At 41.0% G+C, this 16,875-nt stretch overlaps 1 protein-coding gene and 1 long non-coding RNA gene across 7 annotated transcripts in view; both read left to right on the forward strand.

Annotated features, from left to right (window-relative positions):
* The window catches only part of LOC122542084 (CCR4-NOT transcription complex subunit 3-like), an 89,387-nt gene extending 77,622 nt beyond the window's left edge, over positions 1-11,765 (forward strand). For 4 of the 6 annotated variants that reach the window (XM_043679426.1, XM_043679421.1, XM_043679425.1 and 1 more), the window contains exons 16-20: positions 682-784; positions 3,073-3,271; positions 5,886-6,018; positions 8,648-8,773; positions 11,297-11,765. In XM_043679426.1, the coding sequence (XP_043535361.1) occupies positions 682-784; positions 3,073-3,271; positions 5,886-6,018; positions 8,648-8,773; positions 11,297-11,416 (681 nt within the window). In that variant the 3' untranslated portion in view covers positions 11,417-11,765. The remainder of the gene's footprint in view (positions 1-681; positions 785-3,072; positions 3,272-5,885; positions 6,019-8,647; positions 8,774-11,296) is intronic. The other 2 variants (XM_043679423.1, XM_043679427.1) reach the window with 1 other exon arrangement.
* Positions 11,766-14,308: 2,543 nt separating this feature from the next.
* Positions 14,309-16,875, forward strand: part of LOC122542087 — a 47,302-nt gene continuing 44,735 nt past the window's right edge. The window contains exon 1 of the long non-coding RNA XR_006309747.1: positions 14,309-14,387. This is a non-coding gene — a long non-coding RNA (uncharacterized LOC122542087). The remainder of the gene's footprint in view (positions 14,388-16,875) is intronic.

Consider the following 16,875-nt stretch of genomic DNA (forward strand, 5'->3'; position numbering starts at 1 on the left):
TAAGAACTGTTGGTTAGAATGTTAGGGTGTGTTAGGTCACAATCTCTGCATCCATGAGAGTTTCATTTTAAAGATAAACTCCAGATTATGCCCAACTCGCATATTCAGTGTGGGCTCTCCCAGTGACCAGCTTGTTGCACCACCTTACTGTTCCAAATGGTTTGTGTTGTGCTTTTTGACGGGATATTCCTTTTGTGAATATTCAGTGTTTTAACTTGGTTCCTCTTTCCACCTCTCAACCCACTTCCTAATTCACTACGTAATGCTGGTTCTGATCTTCATTCTTTGCCCTCTCATCTGGTTGCTCCATGAGCATGCAGCCGTGTTCCTTTCGGGCATCTACAATGGGACTAGAGTGCAAAGTCTAGGCTGAAAAGCAGCATAATGTGGAGGATTCTGCACTGTTGGAAGTGCTGTCTTTCAAATAGTCATTAGGCAAAAGATTCCATGGTCCTGTTCAAAACACAAGGTGTCCAGCTGCTAATTCCTCAAGTGATGCCACAGATTGATTGATTAATCTTAATTACTATTCGCAGGGTGATACTGTGTGCAGAAAATCACTTCACGACTGCTTCAGATTATTCATTGTATGTGAGGCAATTTAAAAATGTTTGAGATGTTTTAAGTTTTTTTTTACCCTCTGGTCATTTTTTAATGTGTACTTAATTTCTGCTCATACAGCAGGCTCCAGAGACACTCAGTTCCTTAAAAAGCATGGCAGAACGAGCAGCTGTAAGTGCAGGATTGGAAGAACAGGTTCAGTCTTTGCATTTGAATGAGAGAGGTGAGTAGTTCCCTGCTAGCATTTCTTTAAAAGGTATTGGGGAAGGAGCACTGACATCTCTAATGTCATTCTCTAATGTAATTCTTTTAGTCCTTGTTATGTGCCCGTGGGCAGGTTGGGTCAAGTTAGCACACCACATGCTTGTAGTTGACCATGGGGAGAGTTGAGGCAGAAGGTTGGCAAGCTGCCTGCTACTGGGAGAGTGGACTGAGTTAGCTGACAGCAAAGGTGGTACACATTAATTGTCTAAAATAAAACCAAAGAATTGCAGCAATTTGTGTTTATGCAATAATCGTCCTCTCTTGAGTTGAGACATTGATCTGGGAGTGAAAATTGAACAGCTTTCCAGCCCTGATGACTGGTCCCTCCTGGATGTTGGGTCAGGACCTACAGGCTCTGTAGACATATAATGTTTGTGCAAAATATCCATTTCCCAAGGGCAATATCACTGGCTGAATATTTGGCAGGATTTTTCTGGGATCGAATCTGTTGTAATCCACAAAAAAGCAAGGGTGTGAATGAGCCCAATATAATGCAACATGTCTAACTGAAGAAAACAACTGCTGAGACATTTATGGGCAGCTCTGCCATATTCCGATCAATATTTGATTGTCCTAGCGTGCAGCCCATTAATCCTGTTATCCTGATGCTGCAAGTCCAGCTGTCAGTTTTAAAGAGTGAATGTTAAGTTTTAATACTCTCCTGCAATGTGAACCAGGGCAGCCTCCATCAATCTGAGCCTGTAGGATTGCAGGGAACTAGACTACAATAAAGATGATGACTTAGATAACATGAACATAGTGGCTGGTATAGAGGGATGACTTCCTGTTGGTTCTGTAATTTATTTATAATTGGATCGTCCCAAAAAGTACACTTTGACAAAAGGTCAAATTTGAAAAGTCATGACTGTATCCAACAATTTACAATCATATGAACATAATATGGAAAATCTAGCCCAGGTTAGCATTTATCTGTTTGATTTGTGCGGTGAGCAAATCATTAAATTGACCTGCAATGGTATCCTGGTCTCTGCAGGTAGTTGAGGCCCAACTCAGCATTGACTTTTCACTGGATGGCAGACTGAGATCTAGAGCACATGCAGCTGCTTTCTTGTAGCTCCAAGCAGCCTCTTCAAAAGCAGTCTAGTTAGAAGCTGGGAGCTTTAAGATAGGAGCAATTTGAGTAGTGTAGGAATTTTTTAAAGAATTGTTTGGTCCATGTAATTATTTACTGACATTTTTATTCTCTCTTGATGTGATTGTGGAATGTTGGTAGGTCTATATGGGTAAGACTTAATTTCTTTATTTTAAGAACAAAGAACCATACAGCACAGGAACAGGCTTTTTGGCCTTGCAAGGCAACATATTTTGCCCTTCCATATTAAAACTATCTTCACTTAAAATCTGTATTCCCTCTCTTCCCTTCCTATTCATGGATTCATCCGGTGCTTCTTGAATGTTGCTGTTCTCGAAAGCCTTGTTAAAGGCTTTATTGAAGTCCATGTAGACGTCAACAGCTGCTTTTTCCTAGTCAATTGTTTTTGTTACAACCTCAAACAACATGATCAAATTACCTTGGCGCAACCCCCACCTGGCACAAAACAATGTCCATCTCTAACCAGCCCATTTGCTTTTAGTACGTATAGATTTTATCCCTAGAATCTTTTCCAATAATTTTGTAATCACTGATGTGAGGCTCATTGATCTGTGATTTCCTGGATTATCCCTGTTATCCTTCTTGATCAATGGGACAATTATTAGCTGTTCTCAAGTCCTCTGGGACTTCACCTGTGGCCAAAGAGAATACAATAATGTCTGTCAATACTCCAACAATTTGTTTTCTTGCCTCCCTCAATATTCTGGGATAGATCCCATCAGGCCCTGGGAACTTGCCTATTCTAATACCTTTATAAGGCTCTCAACACCTGTTCCTTTTTTTTAATAGCAACTTGGCTTAGAAATTTGACTTGACACTCCCCTCCCCTGAGATCGTCATCCTCCAGTTCTTTCTCTTCAGTGATTACCAATGCAACGTATTCACTTAGGACCTTTCCTACCTCTTCTGGTTCCACACATTTAATTCCCCCCTTTTATCCTTGACTGGGCCAACCCTTTCCCTGGCTACTCTCTTGCTTTTGATATGTGTATCTGACTGTGATCAGACTGGTTTCGGCCATCTGCATCCATTGTTAGTCATTCAAGGCGAAGGATAAAGTTGCTGCAAACTTCAAATGGTTCAAGTTTTTAATTTAAGATCTGTATTAAAAGTGGTGGGGTCTTTTCCCCCAGATCTCTTCAGCACCCCATCATCGCAGAGCAATTCAATGACTTCTAATGTTCCACAAACGACAGAAGTTCATCTTCAGCCAATGTTGGGTGTGTGCCCTCTGAGCCCAGTACATCTTTCGAAGGACCAAGAATATCAGCTACACATGGTGGAATCAGCCTGGCTTCATATGCCTCACCCATCAGACTCTGAGAGGATACGGTCAGTAGCAGGTCGAGCTAGAAAAAGTTGAATCCAGGGAATTAGCTATAAAATGTTTGTTGGCTTGCTATCTAGTTATTGTAATAGGATTTGAGAGTTAACTGAAGCTATGATTTTAGAAGTGACCCTATTGTATTTTATACTGTACACCCCAATTTCATCTATTTTAGTGTAATGTTTAACAGGGTGGTTACTGTAGTTGTTGGTATTGGAGTAAGAACAGTTGATAAACCTGGAAATAAAAATTTTGGATATTTAAAAATTGTTTTCACTGGCTGCTTATAAAGACCTATAAATTCAAGTCTTTATATAGCTTTGCTTTACTCTTCAGGTTATAAAATTAATGTATAAACAGGAAAAAGAGGTAAAATTGTCTGAATATAATGATCTGCCTTGTCTGCTGAATAGGATTTATGAACAGAACTAGACCATTCAGCTCCTTCTGCTTTCTCTTCCATTCAGAAAGATCATGGGCAATTTGATTGTGGCTTTATTTCCATGTTTTGTCTGCCCTCCATAACCCTAGATTCCTTTGTCTATATCAAAATTCAATCTAAAGCAGCTTCCATTAATTTCTTGGGCAAGTGAATTTCATAGACTACCAAGCCTTCAAGTGTTCTCCTTGTTTCCATTGGAAAGCAAGACTGCGTATATTCTTAAACAGTGCCTCCTAATTGTAGTATCTCTAAAAAGAGCAGATCAAATCCCCTTGGGATCTTGTGTTTCAAAAGATCACTTCTCATGCTGGCTAGCTGGCCAGCCAGCCAGTGACATATGTCCCACAGGTAAATACAAAAAAACCTTCAATATTTTAGTGGGTATTAAAATTTGAGTCTCTAGCCCTGGCAACAGGCAGACAATTCAGCCTTCAAGACTCTCACCCCACTGCAGAGAACTGTCTTTCTGACGAAACTGGCTCCTCCTAGCACCACATTGCTTTTGACTTTCACCTTCAATAGCTTCCTGAGCCATGGTGTCATGGTCAGGTCACCCATCCTCATTTTGCTTTCATCATTCAGGTACAAGAACCTTGAACTGTTCAGCTGTTGGACAGGCTGAGGCTATTCCACTCCTTTCTCAATCCCCATGCTTGCCTCACTTGCAGTGACACCCTCCTACTCTGATCATGGGCAAAATTAGAAGACCGTATCCTAGATATGACTGCCTTTTGGAGCAAAGCATCCAGGTAACTAACCTCTCCTCGATGTATTGCATTGGCTCAGCCTCCTGCTCATTGATTGAACTGAAGTTCCTCCAGCCATACGCACTTGCTGCACACCTGTTTGCCTTGCATTATGCCAGTACCAACAAGTCATTGCTTAACCCATCTCTCTCTTCTCCTCCTCCTCCCCCCCCCTCCCCCCCAGGTGTTATAGTCACGGCATGTAATTTGGCCTGTTTTCTTTTTAATTATCTAGCTGATTAAAATAAGGTGAGTATTTCCAATGTATCTTAACCAGAGACTTTCAATTGGAGCAGAAATAATGAGCATATGCAGGACTAGAACTTTTGTATATATTCTCAGCCACCTTGGGGGAAAAAAAATTTGTCTCCACTCCATGTGCTCATAATTTCAATTGGAGAGGAATGTTAATTGAAATATTACAAGAATCAGGCAATTGTCAGCCTATCTAATAAGCTTTAGTACAATTAGTTAATATCTACTGAAAACGCTTAGAATTACTAAAATTACCCAAGGCTCTGAAAGAGAAATTAGAAAGGTGCTTACCTAACAATCACCTGCCTATTTCCTTATCCTATTCCACCTGAATTTTCCAGAATATAGTTGGTAGGTTCCCTCTGGAGCAACAGTCTGGATGTAAGTTTGTCTCAGGATCTTCTCCTAGCCTAGTTAATTGCTGACTGCCTATCCTGGGGGTGGTGCTGACATGTGGCCCTGGTATTATAGATAAATGGAGACCATTGGCACAAACTGTCATGGGTATAAGAGGTGTTTAAAAGATTCCAGTTTTCAGCATCCTTTATTAGCTGAACATGTGACTGTTTGCATGTTTTGCAGCTAAATGAGTAATTAGAGAGAACGAGAGGCACTATTTAATTTATAGCTGCGTGTGCTGGAGTCGGTCAGATAACATGTAAACACCATTTGGTCCAACTCCATCAGACCACCAGCTGCTCTTGTGGTTAGTGATGTTGGTTTGGAATTCACTTGACCTCTGTCTATCCTGAGTTTCCCTGATATTACATTTATTGACCTATTTAGCTTTGAACTTGTGTAGAAAGGGAATTTGTAGGTAAAGAGCTGGAGTATTCTAGTGTCTGTAGATTGGCTTTTGCCTGTATTGATTACTGTACCTTTTAGGCTGGAGTTGTCGTCTTTTGCATTTTGCAGCAAGTGCTGGAATAGTTCATAGTTGGATTGGGACAGCACTGTTTAACACTTTGGCTTTCGTCTTTTGCCAAGGCTGTGACCCTCGGATTCTGGCGATGTCTACGAGGTTAAACAATTGGGTGGTTGATATTTTTGAGAATATAATGGCTTTTCTATCCAACACTTCTAAAAATGCTTTCTATATGTGCTTTTGCTATGCAAGTTTTACTAAGTCCTGTAGTGCGACGCTGTTTTAATTTTGATTTGTTTTGTTGCCTGCAGACACTACCTCCCACGAAACCCATGTCCCACACCACCTTATCACCATCAGATTCCCCCCGTCCATTCAGATACTTTGGAGTTCTACCAGCGATTGTCCACTGAAACTCTCTTCTTCATCTTTTACTACCTAGAGGTGAGTATTGGTCTGAGTTGTTCTGACTGTGCCATAAGGCCTTACTCTGGTTTTATGCTGGAATCCTGCATCGGGTGTGCTTGGGTACACCAAAACAGGGCCCTTTGATTTGGCAGTAGCACAAGGGAATTCCATGCTGACCTAACTAACCAGAGCCTATTTATTATTTTCAGATGTCCACAATTCACACAACTGTCCTCCTACACGGTGATGTGGAAGCCCGTTACCAGAGATTTAACATAACCCTGGGCAAAGCTTTAAGGATCTATGTTAAATCATTCTGATAAAAGTCCCTTTGGTTAATTCAGGATATTATTCCCTTACAGTTAACTATCCTGCCAGTGCACAATAGCCAGGCTACTGTGTGAAGAATGATTTTTGTAGGGCTCCCATTACCAATACAAATCTCCTAACCTAGTTAATTGCTGACTGCCTATCCTGGGGGTGGTGAGATGAGGAAGCAGTAATGTTTAGAAAAAGGTATTGGGTGTAAGTTTCCATCTTTAAGGAGACCTCTGACATGGAGTCTGTGTAAAATGTGTATTCCATTGTTCAGCCCCCATTTGCATTCATAATCTGCCAGGAAGAATTCCTCATCTGTGCCATTTTTGGTCTTTCTATCCCCTAATTCAAGCTGTGCACTGTAAATTAGCGACAGACATTAAAGGTTAATGTTTCAGCTGCAAATATCTGGTATCTCTGTGTTGTAAAGTCCCATGTCTCAAACACAACTCTTCCTATTGCAGTTGAAGAGTGTGGTGATGGAAAAGTACATCTGGTCAGGCAACATCAAGGAGTGCAGGAGGGTTGATGAGAGATAAATGGAAGGGCAACCCCCTTGGGCCATCTCCTTCATCCAGATGATGAGCTTATACTCGAAACATCGACTCTCCTGCTTGAATGCTGCTTGACTGGCTGCGCTTTTCCAGCACCACACTCTTTGTCTCTGATCTCCAGCATCTGCAGTCCTCTTTCTCCTCCCTATTCTAGTGCAGTTAGTTCTTTAGATGATGAAACTGTTTTGTACAGGTGTTCCAGCAACTGCAGCAAGTAATGTTGTGTTCTCAGCTTAAAAATTGGCCTGCACAGCTACTACCTTTTCCGAACTGTTGCACTGTGTGCTCTGTTGGCCACAAGGTCTCTACACCAAATACCTGACACTTCAACTTGAATTCTAAAACCTTTTCAAAGTTTGAAGTTTTTTTGGCTTCCTTTCATTACATCTTTAGCAATTTTGCTGAGAATTGGTCCCCAGGACGCACAGTATCTTGTAGGTTGCCCTCTTGTCCTACCATTCCATGTCTGTCAATAACCAGTACTGACTAGTAGGCTATTTGACAATGGGAGCAAGGGCCGCATCATAGCTGAGCTCAGTCTGCTGACTCACTATTAATAGACACCTGTTCTAGTGGATAATGAACTGCATTTTTCCACTCAGGCATGTACTTAGCCACCCACCCCAGACTACTGTTGTAGTGGCTATGCCCAAATATAGTAGGTCAACAGCAATTTTGTTCGTATGGTTCAAGTTTTGATTATATTCAATTTGATTAAATTCCCTACAGTATTGAAACAGGCCTTTCGGCCCAACAAGTCAACACCAACCCTCCGGAGAGTAACCCACCCAGACCCATTCCCCTACCTGATTAATTCATCTAACACTGAGCCATTTAGCATTGCCAGTTTACCTGACTACATATTTGGATTGTGGGAGGAAACTGGAGCACCCGGAGGAACCCCATGCAGACATGGAAAATGTAAACCCCCCACAGTTGTCTGAGGTGGGAATTGAACCCAGGTCCCTGGTGCTGAGAGGCAGCAGTGCTCACCACTTGGATTTTAAGAAAAATATTATTGGAAACTTAGGATTATCATTTGGGTTCTAATGCTTTTCATGTTTGTTCTTGGAGAGAATGTAACAATATTATAGAGCATGAATCCAGTTTCACTTCCTAGTTCAATTGTACAACTGTCAATTGGTTATTCCAGCTGTGAGGGAGAGAATATTCACTGGGTGGAGATTTCCCCTGGATTGGTCAGTAGATATTCAGGTGAAGATGTTGGGCTGGTGAGTCCCTTCACATAGTTTAAAGACTATTGGTTAAGTATATGAGGACCCATCACTTATGGGTTTGTACCTCAGAAATCTATCCCTTCAGGAGGGGAGAGAGAAGAGGAAAAATGACAGGTTAGCTAAGAACCAGTGAAGCTGGGAATGTTTCTTCAGAGCTGAGGGAGATTTAATAGAACTGTTCAGAATGTCTTTACAGAACAAATAGTTTGGGAGGAACGGTTTCCAGTGTCAGGTGCCTGTAACCTGAGAATACAGTTTCACAATGATTGGAAAAGAACTGACAAAAATTACTTTTACAAAGAGTCATTGTGATCTGGAATGTGCTGACTGTAAGGATAGTAGAAGATTTAACTGCAGTTTCCAAACACAATTAGGTAAATATTTAAATTAAAATTTGCAGGGTCAAGGGAATTAAGCAGCCGAATGGAATAGTTTGGAAAGCTGCTTCAATTAGCTGGCATAGGCTTAATCAGCTGAATGGCCTGCAATGCTGCATCTTTCCATGAATTGATATAACTCTGCTTTCAGCTTTCTTTTATATTTCCTTTTTGTTAGGGGACCAAGTCCCAGTATTTAGCTGCTAAAGCTTTGAAGAAGCAATCTTGGAGATTCCACACCAAGTACATGATGTGGTTCCAGAGACACGAAGAGCCAAAAACCATCACCGATGAATATGAACAGGTACAGTTTGCCTCTGGGCTCTCAGGGCCAATTTCAGATCATTTGGCCTCTAACAAATACTTGTGAAGAAAATTGACTGGTTTCTGTGCAATGAATTGTACTTTTAATAATTCCATACATTACAAATTGTGCTCATCTCTATGGAGAGAACAGAAACCTGGACAACTTGTTCTTACAGTAAAGGTTAAGGGCGATGGAATAAAAGTATTCAAAATTGAAAAATTTTGTTAAAGCAAATAGAGAGAAACTATTTTCATTGGTAGAATGGCCAGTAATCAGAGGATAACAACTTCTGGCAAAAGAAATGGGCAGAGAGATGAGGGACATTTCTTTTGAATGAGTTGTCTTAGACCATAAGATAAAGGAGTAGAATTAGGCCATCTGGCCTATTGAGTCTACTCCATTATGGTTAATCTGTTTCTCAACCCCAGTCTCCTGCCTTCTCCCTGTAATACTTGATCCCCTTATTAATCAAACGTCTCTGTTTTAAGTACATTGAGTAAACCTTCACAATTTTCTGTAGCAATGAGTTCCACACATTCACCACCACCTTGAAGTTCCTCCTTAACTCGGTTCTAAATGGTTGTCTCTTCAATTTGCGGCTATGCCCCTGAGTCATAGTCTGTCCTACAAGTGGCAGCATAGAGTCATAGTCATCTTCATGTCCACTCTGTCCAGGACTCCCGAGAATTCTATAATGTTCAATGAATTCCTCTTATAAACTTACAGATCCAGACTCCTTAAAATATTCCAAATATGGTTTGACCAGAACCTTGTACAGCCTCAGCTATACATCCCTCCTTGTATTCTAGCCCTGTTGAAATGAATAATATTGCATTTGCCTTTCTGACGACCATTGAATCTGCATGTTAACCTTCAGAAAATCCTGAACTAGGACTCCAAGCCCCTTTGTGCTTAATTTCTGAAGCCTTTTCCCATTTTAGAAAATTGTTTATGCCTGTACTTTTCCAAAGTGCAGAACCCCGCTCTTTCCCACATTGCATTCCATCTGCCGTTTCTTCTTTGCCCACTCTCCTCGTATATCCAAGTCCCTCTGCAGCCTTCCACTTCCTCAACACTACCTGTCTCTCCACCTATCAGTGTTATCTTGATCAGAGGAGCATGGCCACAATTGGTCAGTGGATGCAGATTCATTGGAACTTTGAAAAAGAAAATTGGATAAATACTTGGAACAATAAGAGTATAGGGAGTAGCTGGCAGCTTACCACCACCTTCTCCAAGGCAAACAGGGATGGGCTATCAATGCTGGCCAGCCAGTAAAGCCCAAGACCCACAAATGAATAAAGAAAAAAAAGTGGGTTTATTTAATATCTCTTTCAAAAAGCCAGTACTAATCCACTGAACTGAACAGGCTCCTGTGCTGCATGATTCTCCTTATTCGCATTCATCCTGTGCTGTTTCTGTAACTGGGGCTTGCTCCTGTGAAAGCTGGAGGCTGCATTCTGAGGTATGTCACTCAGGTTGTTGCGGCAAGTCTGAAGTTTGGCTCTTTATGTAATTAGTTCAGTGGCACCAACAAAGGCAGTTTTTGTCTTCAGGATGGAATGCTGTAGTAATCATGGGTTGCTCTGGAATAATTTGTTTCCTTTATATTTTCATCCATCTGAATATCAGAATCAAAATTTTTCTCCTTTTGAATGTTCTTGTTGCTGTAAGATCTGTGGAACATATCTGGGATTGGGCTTTTTGTCTGTCATCTGGTTAACCACCTCTTTCCTGTTCCCATGTGTAGGATTTTTTTCTAATGGTTAGAGTTACCTTGTAATGAGAATTTAAATATTGCCAAACCTTTGCACTGTTGCTGAATAATGCAATGATGATGTGAAACTATTCACTAAATTGCAGTCTGTGAAAGGGATGCACCCCAGTTTAGTGTTTAATGGGTTGGAGGTTCTGTGGCTGAATGTGAGGGTTCCTGTGAATCATGGAATCCTTATAGTGTGGAAACAGGCCATTCAGCCCAACAAGTCCACACCAACCCTCTGAGTATCCCACCCAGACCCATTCCCCTTCCCTATTACTTTACTTTTACCCCTGACTAACACACTTAACCTATACTTCCCTGATCACTCTGGGCAATGTAGCATGGCCATTTGAATTGTGGGAGGAAACCGGAGCACCCAGAGGAAACCCACAGACTGGGAGAATGTGCAAACTCCACACAGACAGTAGCCTGAGGCTGGAATGTAACCTGGGTCCCTGGTGCTGTGAAGCAGCAGTGCTAACCACTGAGCCACCGTGCTACCCCTATGGTTGCGTATTGGACAAGGTTTAATAGTGTCCTGGATTTCTGATAACTTTAATTAGACATCAGTACTTGCCTGAATTCAGTTCTGATTACTCCCCTCTGCACATCATTCTCTAACTAGTGGCCTCCAAATTAGGGATTGAATAAGTATTGAAATAGGTGATGAGACATCGTGACAAAGCGGATTGGTCAAACTTCAGACTCTTCATAACTTTATAAACTTATTCCCCGTACGGATGTTTACATCTTACTAGGCTTTCTTTCTGACCCAACAGGGAACATACATTTACTTTGACTATGAAAAATGGGGCCAGAGAAAGAAAGAAGGCTTTACGTTCGAGTACAGATACTTGGAGGACAGGGACCTGCAGTAACCAGGACGCATACATCCTGTGACAGGGTGAAGTTCTCTTCCCCCATGCTGCTGATTGACCCTCAGTAACCCAGTGTTGGGCTCACAGTCTGAACGAATGAAAGAACGCGCGCGCATGCACGCACATGTGCACATACACACGTTCTTGGAAGAGAGCTGTTGTTTAGAGACCTTGTATAATTTTGAGGAAAAAAGAAAATGACAAAGAAATCAAATGTTGTACATCATGTATTTTGTTCTAACCTGTGCATAAGATATTGTATTGGAAAATACTTTGTCAGGAATCTGTACAGTTCTGCGTTTAAGAAGCAGTTAGTGCTTGTATGAAAAAATAAAACATTTTTCATGTATACTTGTGGATGTTTATTCAATGAGGTTAGAGCACTTTTATTGGCTGTTTGGGTTGTCCGCTTGAACTTTGCATTTTACTGTGGGCCATTAAAAACCTGTGCGTTTGCATCTATATAAGATCAGCTGTTAGGGCATCTGTCTGCCTGTTGTCATGCCTGCTGTTTGCCATTGCATTGTTCTTTGACCCCATTTGAGACACCACATTTGTCCATTTTCCCTTGGCTGCAGTAAAATTCTCCCTTTTTGCAGCTTTGACTCCAACTTATCTCCGATTCTCCCATCTCAAGATCAGTCTTATTGGGCTTCCTCCTCATCTTGTACTGAAAGTGAAACTTTTATTAGATAGAGAATCAAGAAAGCATCTTTATAAATAATCCCAACAAGGAAGAATAATGAGCAATATCCACTGTCATGGGACTGCTGGGTCTATAATGTTATTGCAGAGTTGCTGCATATATAAGCAATGATGTCCTTCCATTTTTGGATGCTAAGGGACAGCTCTAAGTGAAAGAAGCTGGAATTGAAGATAGTCAGTTATGATCTAATTAAACTTTGGAGAAGTCTTGCAAATTCTCCATGCTCCTTTTTAATTTTGTGGAAACTTCAGCTGGAAGTTAGCTAGAGGGAGATACGAGCACGACTGTCCACTCTCCTTGAATTTAGATCCCCATGTATAAGTTTGTCCTTGCTATCAATGCTTTACTGTTTTCTATCTTATAAGATGGTAAGGATTAGTGTGGTGCTGAACCCTAAGGAAATTCTATCTCATTCACTTGCTCCAAGCTCTTCAAACCTTATTAAATCCTGGCCTTCCTTGCTTCACTGTAAACTGTATCTTGACTTTGTCCTTCCCTGTCCATTGTATCATTCTGGTAAATGCATTTACTGTCTGGTGTGAGTATCCTTCAAGTGTAGCACCCAAAGCTGCACACAACTTGCAATGGTCTGCTTAACTGAGAGATCAATCTTGTATTTTTGTGTAAGTGTATCATTTCATTCTTGTAGGATTTCCCATTTCTAAAGCTATTAGACCTGTATTGTATCCACCTGTCCATATATAGCTACATTACCTGTTTTATCTCCATATAACTTAAGCATACTGAATTGTATCTGCCTGAGCATGCCACTGATCTGTCTTGTACAGGCCTCATCAACAAGCCCTCCATCTTATGTTTACAATTGTGCTTCTTGAGCCTAAATCGTTCACATACACAGAAAAAAGAGATTTCTAGGTGGACAGCGTTGCTCAAATCTGAGCAATTTTTTTACTGACTACTTATCCTGAGATAAATAGATCAGCATTAAAGGGATACTGTTCAAATCTGTTACATCTGTGCGAATTACAGCCTGTTGCAGAATCAACTGCCATCAACTTTAAATATGCTCCTTCCTTTGCATATATCCAAAGAAATAAATTATATGCTCTCTCCCCTTGGTACCCTCTCTTGAAGCTGGTATCTTATCTACTTAATTCAAACTTTTTTTTCCTCCTTTTTACTTCCCAGGCTGAGTTGAGCATTCTCATTTTTCAAATCTGTAACAATGGTTTTTTTTCAAATGCTCGAATACTATTGAGTAGTCAATAGTATAACAAGGTAACACGTTTTTTACTCTAATACAAAAGCCAATGCAGAGAAACCTCGATTATCCGAAGGACACAGGTGGGGGAGTATTTCATTCGGATAGTCGAATGCTGGATAACAGAAGTTGGCCAAGCATCGGGACCTTGCCAGATAATCGAGATTCCTTTGTACTGCAATTGTTGAAAATACAAAATAAAAGCAATGCAGGTAATTGACCTGAAGCATTAACTCTGTTTGTCTTTCTACAGATCTGCCTGAACTGAGTATTTCTAGTTGAACACTTAGATCCCATTTCACCTGATATTAGATGAGCAGTCTGATGTAATTGCGGAGTAGATGAGTCTGAGGAGTTCCACCTTTTTTTGGTTTCTTTGCCAATGTTGAGGAAGGATTGCTGTTTAAAAATGAGAAACCCTTTGTCAGAAGCACTTCTGAACAAGAACTGCAGCTCCATTGATTTCTGATGCTGTCAGGGCTCTGTATCTTGATCTATAAAAGACAGTTGGAAGGAACTTCAATTTGGGGTTTAGTATTGGGGTCTGATTTAATTGGCATTTCTTGTAGCAGAACAATTTTGTTGTAATCTGTTCATGGCACCTAGGCCAGAGGATGTGTAATGTGCTTTGAGTGGCTACAGCAATTAAAAAGAAGCAACTTGGTGAGAGTCCAGGTGTTAGTCTCTGGGTGTATTTGTATGGTAAGGTTAAAAGATTCTCCATGTAAGAACTGGTGAGTTAAGCATAGCAATAACTGATCTGTCTAACCATTTGTGTTCTTTATTTTACTGGTATAGAGGAGAGTTGGGGGCTCTGTCCTGAGCAGCAAATTAAAGTTTTGAGTATGCAGCATATATTAATCCTAAATGTTTGTTTTTTCTGTGAAAATTAGTGAATTTTAATTTTTGTACTATTCACCCACAGACTTCTCTAAAATAGAGTGCTACTATCTGAGCGAGTGCTGTTGGTCAAAAGTTTCAGATTTTCAAAGACCAAAACAGAAAGTGATGCATGAGGAATTCCCAATCAAAGGAAATGTCAGGTAACCTTGAGCTCATCTGAAAGTTGAATGTATGATACACAGCTATTTCAAATCCAGTCTAATGTTTGAAATTTAACATTAGAGATGCCACATGTCTTCAACATCCTTTTGACCTATTACAGTATTAGTGGACCAGGAACAATCTTAACATAAGACCTAAGAGTAAAATTAGGCCATGTGACCCATCGAGTCTATTCTGCTGTTTGATCGTGGCCAATATGTTTTTCGTCCCCATTCTTCTCCCTTCCTCTTAGACTCTTGATCAGTTAGGAGATCAATCTGTCGGTCTTAAATGCACTGACACTTGGCCTCCATGGCCACCTTTTGCAATGAGTTCCATAAGTTCATCACCCTCCGTTTGAAGAAATTCCTCAGCTAAGTTCCTTTCATTCTGAGGCTGTACCCTCTGGTCCTAGTCTTTCTGACTAGTGGAAACATTTTCTTTGTTTCCACTCTAGCCAGTCCTCTCAGTATTCTGTAAGTTTCAATCAGATCCTCCTTCATCTTTCCCAACTCCGTTGAGTATAGACCCAGAGTCTTCAACTGCACATAAGACAAGCCTGTCATCTCCAGGATCATTCTTGTAAACCATCTCTGGAACCCTTTGAAGGCCATTAAATCCTCCTTTTTGATTTGGACCCCAAAACTGCTCATAATATTACAAATTGGGTCTGACCAGAGCCTTAGAGTCTCAGCAGTGCATCACTGCTGTCGTATTCTAGCCCTCTTGAAATGAATAATTTTCTCTCTCTCTCTCCGAAGGACTTCTACCCGAAACGTCAATTCTCCTCAGATGCTGCCTGACCTGTGCTTTTCCAGTATCTCTCACTCAATTCTTGAAATGTGCGTTAATATTGCATTTGACGCCTTAACTGTCGTAGTCTTATCGATGTACAGCACAGAAACAGACCCTTTGGTCTAACTCGCCCATGCCGACCAGATATCCCAACCCGATCGAGTCCCACCTGCCAGCACCTGGCCCATATCCCTCCAAACCCTTCCTATGTAAGGAGGCCCCAGTGAGATCAACTGAATCTGCATCTTAAACATTAAGAAAATAATGAATTGGAACTCCTAAATGCTGTTGTGCTTCAGATTTCTGAAGCCTTTCCCCATTTATAAAATAGTCTGTGCCTCTATTTTCCAAATAAACCTGTTGGACTACAACCTACTGTGATTTTGATCTTTGTCCACCCCAGCCCAACGCTGGCACTTCCAAATCGCACTTTCCCACATTATATTTTATTTGCCATTTCTTTGCCCACTCCCCTCCATCTGTCCAAGTCCTCTGCAGCCGCCTCACCTCTAACACAATTGTTCCTCCACCTATCTGTCAACTTAGCAACAATGTCCTCCGTTCCTTTTGTCCAGATTTAGTGAATAGTTATGGTCCTAACACTGACCTTTGTGGAACACCAACTGCCATCCTGCAAAAGACCTCTTTGTCCGTACAATCTACCTTCTGCCAGTCAGCCAATCCTCTAACCATGCTATTGACTTGACCCAACGCTATGGGCTCCTATCTTATCTAGAGGCTTTCTGGAAATCTAAATAGATCATGTCCACTGGTTCTCCCGGCTTGTTACCACCTCAAAGCATTCTAACCCGTTTGTCAGGCATGACCTCCCCTTGATGAAGCTGTGCTGACTCAGTCCTATTTTACCATGTGCAACTTTTATCTATAAAACCTCTTGTTGAGATGTCCCAAGAAAATACTTGTGGCCAAGACACAACATAACATTGAGTCATGTTATGTACATGGTATTAGGGAAGATTCAAGTAAAGTGTCGTTTTAAAAAAAAAATTGGGGGTGCATTTTGGGGGAGGCGGGAAGTGAGGTGTATAATGGAAATCTGCAAGAGACCAATATTGAAGGAGTGAGATTTGAAACGTTGTAGGACTGGAGCAGATTGAGGTCATGGCGGATTTAAAAATGAGGGTGAAGAATTTAAAATGCAGTAGACTGGGTGGAAATGCTAATCCCCCAGCAGAGCAGTGATGTGAACAGAAAAGAGGGCAAACAACGGAGTTTAGTATTGAAGTTTAGAGCTTGGAATGTGGAAGGTTGACTGCAAGAATTGTCAAAACTGGATGTAACAAAGGCACAGGTGAGGGCAAGAATGAAAGCTTCTACTGATGGAGAAAGGCTAGAAGAATCTAACAATGAGAAAAGTTTGAGGGAAAGGTGGAAAGATCCAAACTGAGTCAAATAAAGACTGATCCACCGCTTTTCAGATGAGAACAAAATGAAGTTGGAAGGAATGTTTCATTTGAACATGGGATGCAGTGCCCTTAGCACATTGTAGCATCATTTGGGAATTGAATATAGAATTGAAAAGCAATGATCTTAAAGGATATAGCGAAGAAGTGAAATGTCTGTCATGAGGATAGTGTTCAGAACTGTTCAATTCTTGTTTATTCATAAGATGAATATTGCTGGCTGGGAGAGCATTTAATACTCATCCCTGTTGACCCTGAAGATGTTGGT

Source organism: Chiloscyllium plagiosum, chromosome 39 (assembly GCF_004010195.1).
Source record: "Chiloscyllium plagiosum isolate BGI_BamShark_2017 chromosome 39, ASM401019v2, whole genome shotgun sequence".
In the NCBI taxonomy this organism is placed as follows: domain Eukaryota; kingdom Metazoa; phylum Chordata; class Chondrichthyes; order Orectolobiformes; family Hemiscylliidae; genus Chiloscyllium; species Chiloscyllium plagiosum.